This window comes from Primulina eburnea, chromosome 9 (genome assembly GCF_022965805.1).
Source record: "Primulina eburnea isolate SZY01 chromosome 9, ASM2296580v1, whole genome shotgun sequence".
Classification (NCBI taxonomy): domain Eukaryota; kingdom Viridiplantae; phylum Streptophyta; class Magnoliopsida; order Lamiales; family Gesneriaceae; genus Primulina; species Primulina eburnea.
In genome coordinates, this window is record NC_133109.1 from 29,355,867 (window position 1) to 29,377,377 (window position 21,511).

The following is a 21,511-nucleotide window of genomic DNA, read 5'->3' on the forward strand; positions in this document are numbered from 1 at the left end:
TAAAGTGTTTATTGGAAGTTAGTGGAATAATTAAATCTATTTTCCTTGATATATGTCATAATTACCCAAAAATAAAATATCAAAATTGTATAAATATATACATGAAATGTAAAATATAAGATAAATAAAAGCCTGAGGGGTATTTGTAATTTTAGAAGTCATTGGATCTATGTGATAATTTTTCACAAACCTAATAGAAATTATATGTAATATTTACATAGAGTTCCATTTTTTGTAATTATGATAAATATAGAGAGAGATTGATGTCATTATCACTAAATTGAATTATGTCATAAGTGAAAGAGTGCATAATCCAAAATAAAAATTTGGATATAACTAAAAATTCGGGAAAATTACATTTGATTTTGTATATTCGTTTTCGCAATTCTGATTTTTCTAACATGAAATTGATGTGGTGTATATGTCGTATTTCATATCAGGAATTTCCATTAAACTTATCAAAATTGAAAAATACATTATCAATTCCTTATTTTGAAACCATACAAAACTAAAATTACAAAGATAATGCACGAAAATTGTAATCTTTCCAATTTTTTATATGCAAAAACTTGTGTGAGACAGTCTCACGGGTCGTATTTGTGAGACGGATATCTTATTTGGGTTATCCATGAAAAAATATTATTTTTTATGCTAAGAGTATTACTTTTTATTGTGAATATGAGTAGGGTTGACCCGTCTCACAGATTAAGATCCGTGAGACGGTCTCACATGAGACCCACTCTTTTTTATGTCATAAAAATCAAACAAATAATGTGCTAAAAATTTTATATCAAATAATATTTACATATTGAGCTCTAAACTCAATCTTGAATATACTAATTTAAGCTTGAGTTCGAACTTAATTTTTAAAAATATTGACTCGACTCGACTCGCATTTATCCACTCCAAACCTCGAACAAAATAATATAGGAACTATATATCTTCAACTTTTTTTTTCCAAAAAAGAAATATAATTTATTTCTGGGTCCACCACTGGATGGTCCTTCTATGGATCAATTATTCTGACGGCAAAATAGGGAAACATCATGCATCGCTGAATTAATTGTTTCCAGAAAATGCGCTTTTATTGCTCGCGATATTATAAATGCAATAAATTAATCAAATCTTATCCAAAATATAATAAAAATTTAATACTAAGTTTTTCGTAGTCTGTCTTGTTATATATGTGAAATAAATCAACTCTATTTACGTTTAGTCTGAAAATAAATATTTTTGACATGAAAATAATATTTTTTTATAGATTAGATCGAGTAATAGTTATGTCTCACAAAATTTACTCGTGACTCGTGAGACAACTTTGTATAAGTTTTAGTGATAATATAATTATATAATTGGTTTGCAATCCATGGACGGTGTATAAACAAGTTATGAGATATTATGATAAAATAAATCCAAAAATTATTCTAACGACCTCAATTTATTAAACTTTTATAATCTAAATGGTCCATAATTAATGAAATTTAATGAAAAAAACTTATGTGAGACGATCTCACGAATCTTATTTTGTGAGACATATATATTATTTGAATCATTATTAAAAAATATTACTTTTATGATAAGAGTTACTTTTTATTGTGAATATCAGTAATGTTGATCCGTCTCACAGATAAAGATTTATGAGACCGTCTCACGAGAGACCTACTCAATTTCAATACGGCAACGTCAAGATTTAACTATTATTGTAGTGATATTATTGAAGACTCGATTACTTTTTCAAAGTTCTATTATCATAAATTTGACTACTTTTGTTATGGATAATTAATTAGTGTTGTGGATAAAATTATGATTAAAAGATTTTGTCATGTTGCTTAAACTCCAAAATTGAAAACGATTTCGTTTCAAAATAAACGATACAAAATATTTTAACAACGGATTGTTTTAATTTTATGCAAAAACCAATAAATAATAGGAATTTTTTTTTTTGAGCTATAAAATATTTAATTTTTTGCACATAAAAACAGGGAAATTCAAATGTTAATTCTGATTTAATATGTTGTAATTTCAGTCTTATGTATTTGGTAAATAAATAAATTAAAGAAAAAACTTCAAATTTGGTAATAAACTTTAGTAGTCTAATCGACATGAATTTTTACAATAATTATTTAGTAACTCAGAATAAAAAATTTTACATTAGAGTACAGTTTAAAGTTTTCGACAAAATTCTTGTACTTCGAAATTAAAGCAGTGGCGAATTTATCGAAGAATCCACTAAATTAAGAATGCTACTCCAATAATTCTTGTTATCCTCAAAATAATCACCACCTTTAGCGCCGCCGCTATCCGAGTCGCCGCCGCCGTCTGCATAAGTGCTAAGCAAAAGATCGGTAAACGTCTCGACGAAATTCTCACAAGGAACCTGCTCCAAAGAAATATTATTCCCGCTCAGAGATTCCCAAACCCACGCGCTCTCCACCACTTGAGGAAATTCGTTTATCTCCGGCAGGAAGGTAATTGAGTTCCCGAATCCTTTCCATTCTCCTTCGTTTTCATCTTCTGCGATTCCGCCGTCACACGATTCGGATGAATTCACGATTAATGCGGCGGCGCTCTCTCCAATCCCCGTGCCTGAGCGGAGTGTCGAAGTTGGAGATTCCGAATAGCGGCCCAGTTCAGTCACTGAAGCAACTGTTCCACCAGCATTGGCTTCCGTAGTTTTTCCCCAAAGCCCTCCGCCGTTGGACGCTTTCAGAAATCGGGTCGGGCCCACGTGCGGGCTAGAAATGAGAGCCAGTTCCGGGTTCTGGGAATAAGTTAAAAAGAGTATATTAATTATCTGATATTAGAAAAATTATATTTTTTTGAATCATTCGTAAGTTTTTCATAGCTTTTTATTCTTCCGGTTCGCTGCAACATAAAATGAAGTATAAATAAAATTATTTTTGATAAAATAAATAACTTTCCGTCAGACCTGAAACAAATTTGCATCAGCCGAACGAAGCTTAGACTGCCTGACTAGTCGGGCTTCAGCTTGGAGCCGAGCGCTCTCCCACTGCGCCATATGGCTGAGATTAGCCGAGCTCTTGGAATTCACGTCGCGGGACAGAAGGGCGTCGTTTTTGGGCTTATGGGTGATCGGGTCAATACCCATTTTGGCCAAGCGCTTCTTAACATGTGTGTTCCAGTAATTCTTAATCTCGTTGTCTGTTCTTTTGGGCAAATGAGTGGCAATGGCCGACCACCTGTGAACAAGACACAACACCGTTTGTTGTCTCATTGCACCAAGTAAAGTGATACAAGAACTTCGAACATCTATAAAATCCTCCCAACAAGCTAAATTTTGAGGAAAAATCTCGAGGTCTATCTTAAAGTTGATTTATATTTACATATCCAGCTTTTATCAAAGTTCTGGATTTCAACCGGAAATAGGATGCTCCTGCAATTTTAAATAAATTTGAGGCAGATGGTCGAAGAGTAGTGAGAGCAACGATGCATCGCAGAGAGTAAATGCTGCTACTCATCACAACTCTGACATTAGAGAATAATTAATTAGTCTTTTTCCTCTCCATAAATAGCAGTCAAACTAAAAATATTAAGAAGTTCGAAATATAGACGTCAGAATTCTTACCAGAAACGTTTGTTTTAGTTACCAAAATGCAGTACTAAGAACAAACCAATCTCTTCATGTAATGATGATCTATCTACCTGTTTCCCAAGAGAGCATGGAGCTGAATGATGGTCTGTTCTTCTTGCAAACTGAATTTTCCTCGTTTGATATCAGGCCTCAAGTAATTAGTCCACCTTAATCTGCAGCTTTTCCCACATCTCTCCAGCCCTGCTCGATTACGTACATAAAAACCCTCGAATTAGCAAGTTCTACCATATTCTCGTCGCTAAAAACGGGCAAATCGCAGTTGCGACACTGTGAAAACTCAAAAGTGTAAACCCCATGTTTTTTAAATCACAAGAGCATTTTTAAAAACATAAGACATAGTATTTCGTTGTCTTTTCAGTTTTACTAAGGACGTCGAATGCAGTTTGGCCCCTAAAAAAAACTGTTGAAAACGAATCACCAGCTTTGGCCGGTAAGGCGCGCCAGCTTCCATGGCCGTGTTCTTCGATATAAGCCAGCAGTTTCTGATCTTCTTCCGGTGTCCACGGACCTTTCTTCAACCCGATTTTATCGCAACACGGAGATCGACCCATATTCGCAAATGGCTGAATAAATATATGATAAATTTTCGATCGATCTTGTTGAATTATTTATTGATTCATTTGAATAAGAAGATCAGGTGGAGAAGTAGAACATAATATGGGGAGAGGAAAGGGAAGTGAAGAGAGTTCAGTGCCAATTCATTGCAAGACAAGTGCGTGCTTTAAATATAAGCCAAGATTTATAATAATAATAACAATAATAATAATAATAATACAATAAAATAAACAAATCTACAGGGAGCATAGATTTAATAGCCTGTGACTCATTAATATATATATTTTTGAATAAATTTTCTCATTAATACATGAACGTTATGATTGTATTATTATCGAATTAAATTATAGTTCCGTATAATATTTCTTTTTCTCGGGGTATTGTCGGCGGATGGATTAATTGCAATCTCCAACTCGAAGGTTTTTATTTCTAAACTATGAGTAGGTTTCTTGTAAGACGGTCTCACGAATCTTTATCTGTGTGACGGGTCAATCCTACTCATACTCACAATAAAAAGTAACACTCTTAGCATAAAAAATAATAATTTTCATGAATGACTCAAATAAGAGATCTGTCTCACAAAATACGACTTGACTTGTGACACCATCTCACACAAGTTTTTGTCCTAAATGATACTGAATTTGAAATTTATGCAATTAAATGATGTATACTTTCGTTTATTTAAACGTTAGGAGTAATAATCACTTTGGTTGGATTTTGTTAAACTAAGTTTTGTTTTTGTTTTTGTTTTTTAATTATCATTATTGAAATACCTAATTCGAAAATCAAACTTTTTTATTTTCAAGCTACATTTTGATCTATACTATATAAATCATAACTTCAAGGTTATGATTGGTATATTGGAATAGAATAAGTCGTGAATGAAATCAATTTTAGAAATAAAATATGTGATGAAAATGGAATAATAAATTTATTTGATTTATATAAAAAAAAAATAGTAACACGTGAAATGAAATTATTGTTAATAATCAAATCAAACATTAATTAAAAAATAAAATAAATTTTATCTAAAAATAGAAAAACTTTGTGTAATTAAAAATATCTTGTTTGAAATAATTAACTACAAGTTGAATTTGTGACAAGTATAACTCATGTGTACCTTCGTAGTCCATGGAACATATGTAAATTGCGAAAAATAAATCGCACGGGACATATCATATTTTTCATTAAGTCTCACATTTTTCCATATTTAATAATTAAAGTAAGTTAGTACCAATGATTCCCATTAAGTCTTACATTTTCATAATTAATAAAATATTGACATAATTGAAATATTATAGAGTATATATCTTAATTCGTGGGAGAAGTCAACTATATTCATATTTACAATAGAAAGTAACATTTTTGATATAAAAAATAAGACAAAAACTTGTATGAGACGGTCTCACAGGTTGTATTTTATGAGACAGATCTCTTATTTGGGTCATCCATGAAAAAATATTTTTTTTTATGATAAGAGTATTACTTTTTATTGTGAATATCGGTGAGGTTGACCCGTCTCACAGATAAAGATTCGTGAGACCATCTCACAAGAGATCTACTCAAAAAATAATATTTTTCCACGAATGACCCAAATAGAATATATATCTCATAAAATTGACATGTGAGACTCGCTCTCATGAATTTTTATAATATTATTTAGGGTGAAATTACAAACAAGTGGCTAAATAATGCATGTTTTGACCCCAATAATTAATGGATTAATCTGATTGATTTCTGGACTCAAATCAACGTTCAACCCAAATAATTGTAATTGGTTGGACCAGAAACTCTATCATTATTAATAGGCGTATATAATTCAATTCATTATATATTTAATTCAGCCAATCACTGCGCATTTATTTTTCAAAATTTAATTCATCATTAACCAGCCGCATACACGGTTATTATTACTTCACTCATCACATTTTAAATAATTTAATTTTTCATATAAAATCTAATACTTGAATTTATTAAATTAAGAAATAGACAAATAGGTGCTGGGAGAGCTTCCCCATCATGAATTTGAAGCAACATGGACTCAATATGAATCAATATTCGTTTGGATTCTTTTTCTTTTTTCGGTTTATAATTATTGGTAAAACAAATTTTAGTAGTCCTTGTTGGTATGAATGTTGGGGCTAGAAATCTTGATGATATATAGTCGAGACAAGAGTTTAACTCTTTATACTGAAAATTTTATCGTCCTCCTCAGATATGCAAAGTAGTTCGCACATCATGTCCGATGTCACACTTGTAGCACTACAAGTGTTACAGTCATATGGAACTCAAAATGTTTAAAATGTTATTGAACTTTTTGTATAAACTCTCCAGTTTCGAAATCTATGCATTTGAAATTTAAAGTTCAAATTCAGGATTTTATATCCAATAAATGTTTCGATTTAAAACTAATCAAGACCTTATCTTTTACAAACTCGTATTTCAACGGAGAAATAAAATGATGAAAAAGTACTTGATTTTGTAATTATTAGAATGATATAAAAGATGTTCGCACGAACATCTAAATTCCAACAAAAAAACCCCAATTTTTTGTTGGAATTCAGACGTTCTTGTATGAAATGCACCGGGAGTTAATCTCGGTGACTGAGAATGATATACATGTTGGAATTGATAGGCTTAATGAATAAAAAGTAAAAGTGGAAATTAATAAAAACTCAAAGGCTCTGTTTGGTACGTTTGATAGGATAAGTAAATGATTAATAATTAGAGTGATTAAAAAATGAGATATATGGATTAATAGTATCGTGGGATAAATAACATGGTGTTTGGTATGACTTTAAAATGATTGATTAATTTTGTAATTTTTATTGTAATGATCAAAATGCCCAAATACTAATTAAATATATATTTTTAAAATAATTGGATATATAATTAAATATTTATAATTATAATTTACATTTATTAAAATTAATTTAAATCATTAAAAAAATAAATTAGAATTGAAAAAATATTTATTTTCATAAAAAAAATTAATTAACAAGATTATAAATTTGTAAAAATTTAATTTAAGATAGATTTGTATTATAATTTATTTTCTTTAAAATGATTGAAAATAGTTAAAATATATGAAATTAATTTATAAAAAAATATAATAAAAATTAAAATATTATATTAATTATTAAATTTTCACTAATTTTAATTTTCATATTATATTGAAGAAAATAATTCAATAGTATTATGGTCAATATATAATCTTATCATGGTCACTATTCAAAAATTATTAATTATCACACCCTTTGAGTAGGGATATTTAATCACACAAATAACATGTATAGTGTGGGCTTTCAATCATAATCAATGGCCTATAAATTAATAAAAAACGAACCAAACGCGAGATAAGGGAAATTCCCTTATCATGGCTATCAAACATAGCCAAAATGATTTCACCAGAGGATGAACCCACGCTAAAAAATAAACTTGGAAGTTCCAGGCAGCATAAGCAGTGCAGGGGTGAACATTTCTGGTGCAGCCTGGCAGCCTGTGCAGCATAGGAGCGCCCGGAAACACAAAATGGGCGCCCCTTACTCTAGTCTGTATGTTTTCACGAAAAGATGCTTGAATTTTCGTGATATACTTGTTTTTTCGAGTTTTCTTGATATCACTTCCTCCAAATGATGTATTTTGATTGTTAAAATAAGTTATATGGACCAAGAGACACCTTAATGACAAAGATTTCTCTGGCCTCGACTTCAAATTTTCTAACATTCGTTTTAAAAATTATCATCTTCATATTGCAGATCTTGTGAATTGTCCTTTGGAGAATCCACACCAGCAATCTTAAGATGATTTTTCTCATGATTTTCAAAGAAGTTCTCCTTGCTGACCCACAGAGGTATAAAGGGATGAAGTTCTTGTTCCAGATCAGTCCTAACTGTTCTTGTTTATGCTTTGTGAAGCCGAAGAAAAGCTAGCTGAATTAGATAAAAGAAGAATACAAGGCGGAGCGATGAATTCATGATTCTCTTCAAATGGAATTAATATTGAAATGCTCTCAGAATTTCTGTTCTATCAAGAAGATGGCACCATTCCCAGCATGCCATCAGAATGTTGATCTCGACGAGAATTTTTTCGTCAAGAATGTGTGTAAATTGGTTGTAGAGGCTCTAAGCTTAAAAAAATGATGGAATATTATCAAAGACACGATGATCGGCACACAGACTAAAGTCTCACAATAATACGACGACTTGAAAATATCTGAATTTTGAATTTCAGGTTCGAAATTTCAAATGCTTCCTTTGTTATAGTTCTTAAACTTGAAGTTATTTCAAATTTATTCAATTGAAGAACTATGAAATATTATTTTTCTTGCAAAATGGGACTATTTTAAGTAATGAATCATGAAGATTATGTCAAACACATGACTCTAAAGAAGTCCATTAAAATGGTTTATCGGTTCAAGAATCCAATCCAATGATTGTAAAAAAATTCTTGATACTAAATAAACATAAAATCAGAATGAGACTCGAGATCTTAAACTTGGGCTATAGATTGAAAAAGATAATCAATCATATGTGGGGATCCGGACGCTAATCATCTTCTTAATCATCATTAGGACTAATTTAATCAATTATAATAAACATGGTCTAATTTTTTTTTTTTAAATGCGGAAGGTAATAAAATCAAACTCCTATACATATCAGTACAAAAGTATAAATCTGATACAATATACAATCATACACATCTCAGGTTCAACCACCAACTATCAAGTGTTTAAACCCTATCTCTAGTCCAAGTCCGTAGGTCTCCACTCTACTCGATCTTTCTTCACCTCTGTGACCCTGAACCTGTCCCACCTGTTGTCATGCACACATACAGACAAGACAACAGTCGGATAACTCTGGTGAGATATAAATATCCCAGTATAAACAATGTATTAATGCAATCATATAAAACATATATAACAACATAACAATCATAACAACATGCATCTAATCTGACTACATGAATCGATACAAATCTGTACCTAAATCTAAGACTCATTTCTAATCTAGGGATCCCGATCTAATTTAGACTTTGGTATGCTGTATCGAATGTCTACAATAGACGTCGATCTACATCTAAGCTCATCGATACACCGTAAGTCTAGAGTCCTAGCGGTTCTGACAAAGACTCGGTGGTTCTGCCCTAGCTAGGCTGATCTGCCCTAGACTCAAATTCTTGCTCTGCTATAATTCAATAGACTAAACATATCCATCTGATAATTTGCAAATATCAATGAAATGAAATAAAGTATATGATTTAGGGAAACTCAAGTCAAACCTAACTCGAGTTGTGCAATCCCGAATCAACATTTATTTATACCTTTTTTGATGTCGCTCTGATACAATCGGAGTCTTGACTCAAAATCTGTCACTGTTCAATCTGGCAATGCCAATATTAATATTCTGTATCAATATTCTATTTAATTCAAGACCTATCTGTCTTATCAAATTCTGACAATACAACAGTACAATCTTGCGATACCGGTAATACCATATCAGTCTATACCAATTCCATTAACTTAAAATCAACCACCATACAAATCTGACATCACATCTCAGTCAATCTAACTCTGAAATTCATAACAATTCCATAATCAATCCGTTTCTTAATCTGACTTCGATTCTACAATGTCTACTATGTCAAGAACACCGTATATGAATCATATCTAATTCTGGACACAGCATAATTTCAAATCTTAACAAAACGTAACAAAACTTACGTCCTGTTGTAGTTGTCGTTGCTAGGAACACTGTGCCGTACTCAGATTTAAATTTGGACGGACGGATCGAAATATAAAGGCGTAAGGATATATATATATATATATATATATATATATATATATATATATATATATATATATATATATATATATATATATATATATATATATATACATCCATTGCGTGCTGAAGAAACGTGTCACTTTTTCATGAAATTCGATTGGCGCTCGGGCGGTGCTAAACTACTGCTCGGGCGCGGTAGACTCTGTCCAAGCACTCGGCGTGTTACACCTTGGCGCTCGGGCGGTCAAAAACTACCGCCCGAGCGCCACATCTTCTGCCCGAACATACTTCTATTGAACACTGGCGCTCGGGCGGTCAAAAACTACCGCTCGGGCGCCAGACTCTCTGTCCCCAAGTTGTGTAATTCATATGCTTGGCCCAATTTGGTCTCGTAATGACCCGACTATATCACATCAGTTTAAAATCGATAATCTCCGACTAACATAATCAAAATCTCAGATTAATATAATCAAGATCTTGGCCCTTACACATATATCTTAAAAATTACATAACGAAATGGGATATGAGTTTAAGCTTAAATGGTCTCAATTTATTTATTGAAAACTTAAATATGAGAAAATAATTTTTTACCATATTTATTTATTATAGTACATGATGATATGTATATCTTGCGAAATGAAATATGAAGCATTAATAGCTTCTGATGGATATAAGAAAGATATATCAATTATATACAATGTATTGTATATGTTGTGATAAGTCGTCGTATTCTTTGTGGTAAACAACACATATAAATCTAAATTTTCAAGAGATTTAAAATCTTGAATTTAAATTTCTAAGTTATAATGATTAAAATTGGGAGAATATGAAAATTTAAACGCCAAATATATAAATATATCATACTCCACCTTTTTACAAGCAATGAAACCATTAAAAGTACAAACTTCTCCTCACTACATTTGTAGAAAATAAAACTATTTGTCCTAGGAAGGAGAAGATGATAGTTTCTAAGTGCTAGCACAAATTCTCATAATTTAGTTGTGCTATTAAACCAATATTTTGGGATCTTTAGTCAATAATGTTGAGTTGTCACTATGAAAATTATATTTTATATATTTTAAGTTCATTCAATTTGATAAGCTATATAATAGATTTCTATTTAAAGCTCTTTATTACGAATCTATTAAGTTATGTTGTGATTTTAATCAATCAATATTGATAGTAAGAATGAAGATCAAGTTTATCATGATATCATATATTCGACATACACGCCCTCCAAATCTACCATCATTCATTCAATTTTTTTTTTCGTATTTTATCAAAGTATTTTTAGCTTACATAAGACATTCCACACTTTCAGATATTTATTGAACTTTATAACAATTGAAAATGAATCACATCAAATTTTTTGTTGTTTCTTCTTTAAAATATAGTTTACTCACTATACGGCTTCCCCTACAATCTTTGGCTAAGAATATATTTATAAATTCTAAGTGACATAACTTAGAAATGAAAATTTGAGATTTTATATCTTGTTAAGTTTGAATTCAAAAGCGGATCGGACTTTGGTTCGACCGAGAACAAGTAACTGGTCCGGCACAGAAAGTGCGAAAAAATGTACCAAAACCGATCAAGAACCGATCATAACCGGTCCGATCGGTTCGCACATTTATATTGGTTCGATCATTGATCTGGTTATGAAAACGTTGGATCGTGCTTACATTTTAGTTTTTTTTTTGCTAGAGTTTTGAATTTGTGCATTTCGAGATAAATTATTCAATATGTGAAACTTTTATTTAATTAGATCAAGAATATCTTGAAAATTGAAATCTATCGTGCACTACAAATATTCTTATTTTCAACAGAATATCTCGGTTTAAGTTCGATATTTTAGTTAGAGTCCAAGAGAAGATGGTGAATTCTTGGAATAGATAGATACATACTTAGTGCTTTTGATACTCGTGTTACTTGTAGAATAATGCTAAAGATATAACCAATATATCATTATATCGCGAGATTTTGTATTCAATATCAAGTGAGATTTTGACAAATTAAATTTTTTATGTTGTACACATTGATGTACATATAGCATCACTCTTGCTTGTATTTACGGTTTTTGTTCATATTATAATCAAATATGACAATATCCTACCATAGTGATTTTACTTCAACATTTTAATGTTACATTTTTTGGATTCTAAACTCAAAATAATATATCAATAATTGTCCATATTTAATCTTGTTAGATGAAAATATTTACGTAAATACCAAAATTCTTGTAACAATAAATCATAAAAACTAAATATTTTTTCCCTACATAAAATCAGAAGAGTAGGTCTTATGTGAGACCGTCTCACGAATCTCAATCTGTGAGACGGGTCAACTCCGCCCATATTCACAATAAAAAGTAATACACTTAGCATAAAAAGTAGTACTTTTTCATGGATTATCCAAATAAAGATCCGTCTCACAAAATATGACCCGTGAGACCGTCTCACACAAGTTTTTGCCAAATCAGAAAACATGAGATTGATATAAAACTTTTTGTAATTTAAAAACACATTATTCAATGAATGAAATCATGCCTTTTTTTTCCAAATAAAAAAGAAGAAATAATTTCAATTTTAGAAAAGAGCTTATATTTTTGTGAAACGATTTTTATCTGTGAGATATGTTGACTCATATAATTATCATGAAAAATACGACTTCTGTATAAAAAAGTCATAGTCGTCGTTTCTAAAAAAAAAATGAAATTTCATTTATTTGCGTGGTCCAATGGGCTTTGGTGAAGATAAGACAAAGGGGTCCACTAACAAGAGCCTAGTCCGTTAATTGGATGCAGGGTTAAAGCCCAAAGATTAAATTGTAGAGTACAATGGGCCCAGTTCTTGCTGTCACTCCACCCATTCACATGGTTCAACGCTGTATTTTCTGACAAAAATTTATTATTATATAAATAAATGGACTACGATGATTTAACGAGATATGACGTTACCTGTACTCTGGCTGTCGAAATTAAGGCATGACTTTAAATTTGTTTTGAAATTTTTGTTCGGTTTTTTTTTTCCTTTGGATTGGTTTCAAATTAAGGTTCATTTTTGCCGCGGTTATTGTGGTTCAATCTGCTATCCAATATGCCCACCAACGGGTCGCTCAAATTTCTGAGCCAGACCTGTTTATGTGGACACTTTGCAACGGGGTTCAGCCCAGAGCTTTAAACCTCAGCTGGCAATTTCACTTTATGCCCTGATGGAGAAACTTCCAGTGCAACCTGATCATTACACTTTTCCTTTGTACTTAAGGCGTGCACCAGACTTTCTTGGGTTGGCGTAGGTTGTGCAATGCATGGAATAGTAACAAAAAACGGGTTTCAGTGGAATAAGTTTTCCTGGAATACACTTACTTATTTTCATTCAAATTGTGGGGAAATAAGGGTTGCAAGAGAGCTGTTTGATGGCTCAGTGAAAACTGATGTCGTTTCTTGGTCTGCTTTGACTGCGGGGTATGCCAGGAAGGGGGAGTTGCATATGGCAAGGTGTCTGTTTGATGAAATGCCTGTGAAGGACTTGGTTTCATGTGAAGCAAGGCGAGATGGAGTGTTCAACGGAGTTGTTTGATGTGGTTCCTAAAAGTAGAAGGCGGGGAGCACAAAAAAGCATTGGAGATGTACAAGGAGATGAGGAGCACTGGGGAGAGTCCCGATGAAGTGACAATATTGAGTCTTTTGTCCGCGTGCACAAATCTAGGAGCGTTGGATATTGGAAAGAAGATACATAGCTCCATTTCGGAAATGGGCAATGGAGTCTTGAGTGTTTTTCTCGGTAGTGCTCTCATTGACATGTACGCCAAGTGTGGAAGCATGGACAAGTCACTCGATGTATTTCAATGTATGAGAGATAGGATGTCTCGTCATGGAACTCGATAAACGTAGGATTGGCTTTTACTGGTTATATGGACAAATCCATTTCTCTTTTCGAGGAGATGAGAAAGACGAAGTTTGAGCCCGATGCGATTACATTTATTGGGGTACTGATTGCTTGTAGTCATGCAGGACAAATTGATGACGGTCGTGCGTACTTCAATATTATGAAAGATGTATATCATATACAGCCAAATATTAAGCATTATGGCTGCATGGTAGATTTGCTTGGGCGGGTCGGTTTGTTGAATGAAGCATTTGAATTTATTAACACAATGGATATTGAACCAAATGGTATTATTTGGAGGATATTACGAGGAGCTTGTAGAATACATGGTAATGTAGAGCTAGGGAAACACGCTCATGCACAACTACTCAGATTAGGAAAGGATGAAAGTGGCGATTATGTGTTATTGTCGAACATCTATGCTTCAGGTGGGGAGTGGAGTGGAGTGGAGTTGAAAATGTGAGAAATTTGATGGATTCAAGAGGGGTGAAGAAAGAGTGCGGTTTTAGTCTAGTTGAAAAGAAAAATGTCGAGCTCCTTCATTTTTCGGTTTCTTGAGAAAGAACCTGCCTTTTATTGATGGATGCTGAGGTCTATATCTGTTCGGTACGACAAATACTTAAAATTGATCCATATATTTTCATAAAGGTCATTTGGTGCGAGTACATTGACTGAATGGATAAATCACAATCAGTACAATAGTAGAACTACACTTGAGTCCATATAAAAAAATAAAGCATGTCAAATCAATGACAAGGTTGTATCTTTCAGAATAAACGAACAAAGAGAAGACAAACGAACAATGAGAAGACACTCGGCGCTTGATTTGAGTGTATCAATTTCCCTAGCAGCATCAAATTTTAGAGAGGGAAACAGCTGACAATGATATCAACAGCATAAGCACGAGAATTGCTAAGAAGGATCCCACTAAAGCGCCAGACACTCGCTCACAGAAGGCGTTGTACTCTTGGCAGATAGCAAACCAGTTGACCTGAGGATTGCCATTGTGAGCCAAATACACTATGGCTGTTGCTGCAGATGCCCCAGAAATCAAAAGAGCCAGTATCACCTACAAGAAGATGCAATTTGTATCAGTTGCACCACTCTCATGAGAAAAACAATATTCATGGTAATCCCAGAATACGATTTATCCGTGATTCTATATGTGATACATTACCAAGTCAAGTATGATTAACACTGCTCTGGTTACTTTTGCACCAGTCTTCAGAATGTGGAATATGGATAGCACGAGCGAAAGAACCAGGTACGCACTTGCTATTGCATTTGCAACCACGAAAAACCTGTGGCACAAAGCCTACTCAACATATCATCAAAGCTATGGAATAATGGAATGCACCTTTCAGTGATATGGTCTTAACAACTTACGTAAATGTCGGAAGATTGGTGTACGCAGCCGAGAACTGAAGGAACCCAGAGAAATGCGGAAGAGTTTGACCAGTTCGTCCCACAGCAATAGCGCTGCTCAAGGTACCAATCATAGCAAATATTCTCATGATCAAATCAAGTATCGGCTTTCCTCTACCGTTTGCAGCTTTTGGAGCAGCATCATTCTTGAGCGCTTCACCGGTTTCTTGCGCTGGTGCACTTTCCTTCTCTTTCTTAAACATGCTTGTGCCTTACCGCGCTGGTTTCAAAGTATATATTTTAAACTTCGATATATTTGGTTGACAAAGATTGTATGTTTGCATGTGAATTTATAGATGGTTAATTAGTTTGAGTACGTAGTATGTGCAAGTTTCCATCATGCAAACCAGTCAAATAATGTTTGGCATTGTGGGTTTTGAACAATGTTTGGTTTTGAATTGAAGATCATACAGTGTCATCTTACCCACTATTTCATGAATTCAAGTGCTCTGATCCCTAACTTTTAAATTATAAATATGATCCACTTGCACGCTTTCTACCTCAATATGCGAGTTTGGTCATCACTTTTTCAAGAAAGAGCGCGCGACTTCTCTCATATTTTCCATTTAACAGTTGAACAAATATCAATATTGACTTGGATATTGGGGTTCTGCCATACTGTCTCGTTTTTTGTTTGACCCCTGTGGGACTTCAGGTAACTCAGCTTTGTTATTTTTCCACCTAGATTCACCCATTTTCTGAGCATTGTATTTCTTTTGTGTCTCCATTAAATTGTATGTATTTTGTAATATATTATATTTTATTGTGGGAAAAGTATCATCCATTTAAATAAATCGAAGTTTACCTACATAAACACAAGAAGATAAAAAAAAAAATCTAACACAGACAAAACACGAGTTTCTTCATTACATCATCACTGGATTTTTAAGCCTACAATTGTGGACTAACATAGAAGAAAACTTATGTAGCATTTGGGGAGATGAATTTGAAATACATGGGTTTCGATTATAGTTTTTTATATTGTTAATAATTAAATAATAAATGAAATTTTAAATCAATATCTTATTTATTCATTAATTATATATAGTAAAATGAGTTTGAACTTGAAATACGTTTTAATTAACATAAAACACTATATAAACCATGCGATGAGTGAATTTGAAATTTATGATCTTGATATTGGAGAACGCTTCAGAAATCTTGCAATTTCGAAGTTTACTCATGTTTATAGGCCGGCTAACGTAGTGGCCCATCATTTAGCCAGTTCTTTTTTTACTCCCATCCATCGTATGTCTGGATGAGTCACGAGTTTCTTTTTTGGTTAGTTCAGCTTGTAAGGGATGATTTATATCAATAAAATTACAAATTTCTATATAAAAAAAAATGCTATTACATGTTACAAAATTAATAATAATATTTCGAATGGTAAATGGAACAAGAATTAATAATAATATAATAACAAAACATTTACTACATATTAATAATTTATTACAAAATGGAATACTAGATTTGCTTTTGAAATTTGACAAATGTTTAAGACTTCAAATTTGTAAACAGGAAGATGAGTTCTTCATTTCAAGTAATGGGGGCCCAATAGGCTTTTGCGAGTCCGATGGAGCATTTTGAGCCCAACAGGTTTCAATTTATTGGAAAAAATAAATTTAATGTTAGTCCTGATGTAGTTGTATGTATATTTGAAATCAGCCAAATCTCCAAGCGGGGGCTTCAATTTCTGGATCTCATTATATGATGGTTTATAATGGTGCTGTAAGCAATATCTGGTCTGGTGAATTGGTTTATCTTCGATTGTGCGTGGAGAGAATGATTCGATCTACGGAGAAATTTTAGTATTGAATTGCAAATGATGTCTATTTTTGGTAAATTTGAAATATATCATAAAAATAATTGAAATTACATAAGTTGATACAATTTTTTTGATCAAGATCAATCATTTAATGAATTTGAAATCCATCAATCCAGATACAATCATTGATCATCAAGAAAAAATAGAGTTTTTAGAAACATCGAATCAAAACTCGTTATAAAAAAAAATCATAATAATAACTCCAGGCCCCGTGTAAAAAAAAAAAAACAAACAAATCAAAAATGATTTTTCTATTTAAGGAGAATAGCGGGTCTCATGTGAGACCGTCTCACGGATTCTAATTTGTGACTGTGAGACGGGTTAACCCTACCTATATTCACAATAAAAAGTAATATTCTTAGTATAAATTTTTTAATGGATGACCCAAATTAGATATCCGTCTTACAAATACGACCCTTGAGACCGTGTCACATAAGTTTTTGCCTAAGTAGAATCAATAAATTTTTTTAAAAATACTTTACTTCGAGCTTCAATCTAAAAACTATAAAATGATTGTACTTGATATCATCAATATGTAACTCTAAAATTGTGACGATTTAGGAGGGTAAATATAAAACTTTAAAATTGTGCCCGCTTAAGGAGCAAAAAAAAAAAAAAAATTCTATTTCCAATATATCAATGAATATATTGTAAACATGATATTTAGTATCAAATTTTTTTCCCTCGGATGAACAATTTAAAAACACATTTATTTTGACTGATTTTTTTTTATAAATCACAAAATTGAATTTGAGTATTGATGTCTTGGAAAGACTCAGGTCATCCTTGTTTTCGGACTGGAAAGAATGACTAAAGTAGGATAAGATTCCAAGTATTACTTGGAAACTGAGTAGACCCAAGTAGAAGTTAGCAAGGATAAGTAAATAGTTCATCTCGCCCAACTAGAGTTCAGGTCACACGGCCAAGTTCATCTCGCTCGACCAGGGTTCAGGTCACACGACCAGGGTCATCTCGCCTGATCAAGGTCATTGCGTCCGACTACGGTTCATCTTCCCCGACCAGGCTTCAGGTCACTCAACCAAAGTTCATCTCGCATGACCAGGGTTCATCTCACTTAGACACCAGCAAAGATCTTTCCAGATCGGGTTCTTTCCCACTTAGGTCGATCGCAAGGATATGGGCCCATCAATATGGTTATCATGCCTCAAAATCATTAGACTCGGGCATGGGTACTCACAAGCAAGACCATCTGGGCTCATCCCATCAGGCCTGGCACTGCTCATCTCATTAGGTCAGGCCATCAGGGTTCATCCCATCAGGCCAGACCAACTTTGCTCATCCTATCAAGTCAAAAATCTTCACAGGAAAAGTATACATCTCTGCTCGGTAGTTTGCTCACCTGACTCATACAATCTATCCAGACATCATCATTGGCAGCACCTGTGGGAAATCCGATATATAGACGTAGATATGGTTTTCATTCAAAAATAAGCCCGACCAGCTCGACATTCAGATTTTATCTATGACTCTTCTTCTAGGCTCGAATTTCGGCAGCTATTTTCGGATTGACATGGAAGGGTATTTGGCTATGCACTAAGTAGCGTATAGCTATATTGGACACATAATTCGGCTCAACTAAGAAATCTCACTCTACCGTAAATGAATTTGTATTCAAGATTTACAGGTTAGTGGTTTGGTCTTAAAATAACTAATCCAGTAAGAGATGTAGGAAAATTAAATGTCACAGAGGCATGAGGTTCTAACACCTTATCTAAAGGTCGGGAGGGTATTAGACCCCGAGACATTATCTTAAGCCTGAGAGGCATGCGTTATCGACACCATATCTTAAGCCCGGGAGGCATGATGCCCCGACACTTTATCTAAGCCGGAGAGACATGAGACCTGACACTTTATTCTAAGCTCGAGAGGATGAGACCTCGGCATTTTATCTAAGTCTGGGAGACATGAGGCTCTGACACCTTATTCTAGGTCCGAGAAGGATGATGTCGACAAGAGATCCCAATACCTTATTCTAAGCCTGAAAGATATAAGACCCCGACATTTTATCTAAATCCGAGAGGCACGAGGTCCCAACACCTTATTCTAAGCCCGAGAGGCATCAGAACCCGGTTACTTTTCAACACTTAGAAAATTTTACAAAGTGTTGGGGCTACTTAGTCTTCGGTCAGTGATCAAGACCCAACAATTAGCCGACTAACTAGCGAAAAATTCAAGAAAGAAGAGATTGGACTAGAAAATGAATATTTTGATCAATAGCTAACAAGTACAATGGAGTGGCTGAGGCCAAGAGTTGCCTTATCATCAAAGAAAGAGTCAAAGCCTTGTCCAAATTGGAGAAGTCTTTCATGTTTGCAGGGAGAATGTCATCCTCTTCAAATTGCTCTTTTTTTATTTGTGGGAGCCGATCTGAAAGGAAGAACTAACTTTCTTTCTGGCGCAATCCAAGCATGACTAATAGGGACAACAAGTATGACTCTAGCAAGACTATTTAATTAAGGAATGGTGATGCTAGGAAAAGGCCTGGGTCATCCTTGGACTCAGGCAAGAAGGGAGAACCAAAATAGGACCAGATTCCAAGTTGCTCATAGGAAACTGAATAGAGCCCGTGTAGAAATTAGAGAAGGAATGTAAAGGGTTCATGACCCTGACCATGGTTCAGGTAACCCGACGAGGATCGTGTCTCCCGATCAAGTTCATCTCGTCCGACTAGGGTTCAGATCATCCGACCAGGGTCATATTCCCCGACCAAGGTTCATCTTCTGGATCAAGGTTCATGTCACCTGACCAGGTTCATCTCATCCGACCATGGTTCATCTTCCCGGACCAGTGTTCGTCTCCCTCGACGAAGGTCATTCGACAAAGGTCATCTCGTCCGACCAGGGTTCAGGTCACCAGACCAAGGTTCATCTCATCAGGTCAGGCTCATTCTATCAGGTCAAAATATTCAAAAGAAAAGTACATGAGGTGTATTCAATTCAGAGTTTTGATTACTTTTAATGACTTTTTCAAATGATAGACTTTTATGGATTTGATAGATTTTTATTAACTTTTACAGAATTTTATAGTTGCATAAACAGATTTATGTGGACTTATGTGGATTTTTTTGCAAGATTTTTTATAGACTTTTGTTGACTTTTTTTAATAGAATTTAATAAATTTTGTACTTAATTATAGCATATTACTTTTTATTTATCTTTTTGAACCAATAATTAATTGACATATATAACATATTCATTTTGAATATTTTTTCAATATTTATAATACTAAATAAAGTTACTTATTTAAAAGTTAAATATTTTAATCCTTACATGTGTATATATGTAGGTTTATATGCATGTTTGAATTTTTTTTAAATACATCAATTGATTAACCCATAACCTTGTTTTTAAATTGATAATATACATGTGAAAAGAATATTATTTATTATTGTGTGAATATAATTTTGTATAAAAATATTATAGTTTACATATTAATTGAAACTGCTAAAATGAATTTAAAAAATCATGGTTGTTACGAGACTATTCAATTATTAATATTTTTTTGGATCATCTTTTATTATTATTGAACATTACATTAATTTGTATAAATCATAAATTAAAAATCACAAAATCAATAAGATAATTATGTATTTACAAAATATTGTCTCAATTCATCCTACTTCATCAGATCCCGGAATTCTAGAATTCAAAATTTCCTGTGATATTAAAATAAAAAATTATTAAATGAACAATCAGCCAAAAAATTAAAAAAATTAAAATGAAAGATGAAAATATATATAGAGATACACTTCTAAAATTTGAGAGAGTGATAGAAATAAATGAGAGGAGAGAGATAAGAAGATATGTTATGTGAAACGATAGAGACAAAAATAAATAGATTGTGTATGAGTTAGAAGTTTTAAAAGTCCATCCAAATCTTTGGGTTGAATTAAATACAATTTTTACAATTTATAGTTGTACCTTAGTCTTTAATGTTTGTATGTTAACGAATTCCATGAAGTTATTAAAATTCTATGGAAAATTTGAATACGTATAGACTTTTATAGAGTTTTTAAAAATCAATGTTGAATACCACTTGACTTTTTAAAACTCTGTGAAAGTCTATTTTGAATACCATTGTACTTCTATAGAGTATGCAAAAGTCTTAATTGAATACATTTAGACTTTTAAAATCTATAAAAGTAATTAAAAGTCAATAAATCTCCTATATTGAATACACCCTGCTATATCTCTATGTTCGATAAATTGCCTACTCAACTCATCCAATCTACTTGAACATCATCAAGTGCATATTCATCATTCTGATAAATAAATACGAAGTTATAACTATTTCGATATGATCTATCATCTACATTGCATAAGTTTTTAGATTACGCGTAGTACACAATAGAAATTTCGTAACATCATCCAAAATTTTAGATTTTCTCAACCATGAATCC

The 21,511-nt window shown here is 32.9% G+C and overlaps 2 protein-coding genes and 1 pseudogene across 2 annotated transcripts; 1 reads left to right on the forward strand and 2 right to left on the reverse strand.

The window, feature by feature from the left end:
* Nucleotides 1-2,065: 2,065 nt before the first annotated feature.
* On the reverse strand, nucleotides 2,066-4,323 carry LOC140841507 (transcription factor MYB16-like). Its single transcript, XM_073208994.1, has 4 exons — nucleotides 4,032-4,323; nucleotides 3,664-3,793; nucleotides 2,930-3,200; nucleotides 2,066-2,761 (listed from the first exon to the last, which is right to left on the reverse strand). Exons 1-4 carry the CDS (start codon nucleotides 4,162-4,164, stop codon nucleotides 2,198-2,200), a joined length of 1,098 nt encoding a protein of 365 aa, XP_073065095.1. The 5' UTR covers nucleotides 4,165-4,323; the 3' UTR covers nucleotides 2,066-2,197.
* Nucleotides 4,324-12,900: 8,577 nt separating this feature from the next.
* LOC140840868 (pentatricopeptide repeat-containing protein At5g15300-like) lies at nucleotides 12,901-14,447 on the forward strand (annotated as a pseudogene).
* Nucleotides 14,448-14,534: 87 nt separating this feature from the next.
* Nucleotides 14,535-15,899, reverse strand: LOC140841508 (casparian strip membrane protein 1-like). The gene is made up of 3 exons (XM_073208995.1): nucleotides 15,228-15,899; nucleotides 15,019-15,142; nucleotides 14,535-14,910 (listed from the first exon to the last, which is right to left on the reverse strand). Exons 1-3 carry the CDS (start codon nucleotides 15,467-15,469, stop codon nucleotides 14,695-14,697), a joined length of 582 nt encoding a protein of 193 aa, XP_073065096.1. The 5' UTR covers nucleotides 15,470-15,899; the 3' UTR covers nucleotides 14,535-14,694.
* Nucleotides 15,900-21,511: the final 5,612 nt, after the last annotated feature.

Coding starts and splice junctions, on each gene's coding strand:
- LOC140841507 (XM_073208994.1), bottom strand. CDS start 4,164: ATGGGTCGATCTCCGTGTTGCGATAAAATCGGGTTGAAGAAAGGTCCG. Junction 3,794..4,031: donor CGCCTTACCGGCCAAAGCTG/GTGATTCGTTTT, acceptor GTAATCGAGCAG/GGCTGGAGAGATGTGGGAAA. Junction 3,201..3,663: donor CATGCTCTCTTGGGAAACAG/GTAGATAGATCA, acceptor TCTTGTTCACAG/GTGGTCGGCCATTGCCACTC.
- LOC140841508 (XM_073208995.1), bottom strand. CDS start 15,469: ATGTTTAAGAAAGAGAAGGAAAGTGCACCAGCGCAAGAAACCGGTGAA. Junction 15,143..15,227: donor ACCAATCTTCCGACATTTAC/GTAAGTTGTTAA, acceptor TTTGTGCCACAG/GTTTTTCGTGGTTGCAAATG. Junction 14,911..15,018: donor TGTTAATCATACTTGACTTG/GTAATGTATCAC, acceptor ATCTTCTTGTAG/GTGATACTGGCTCTTTTGAT.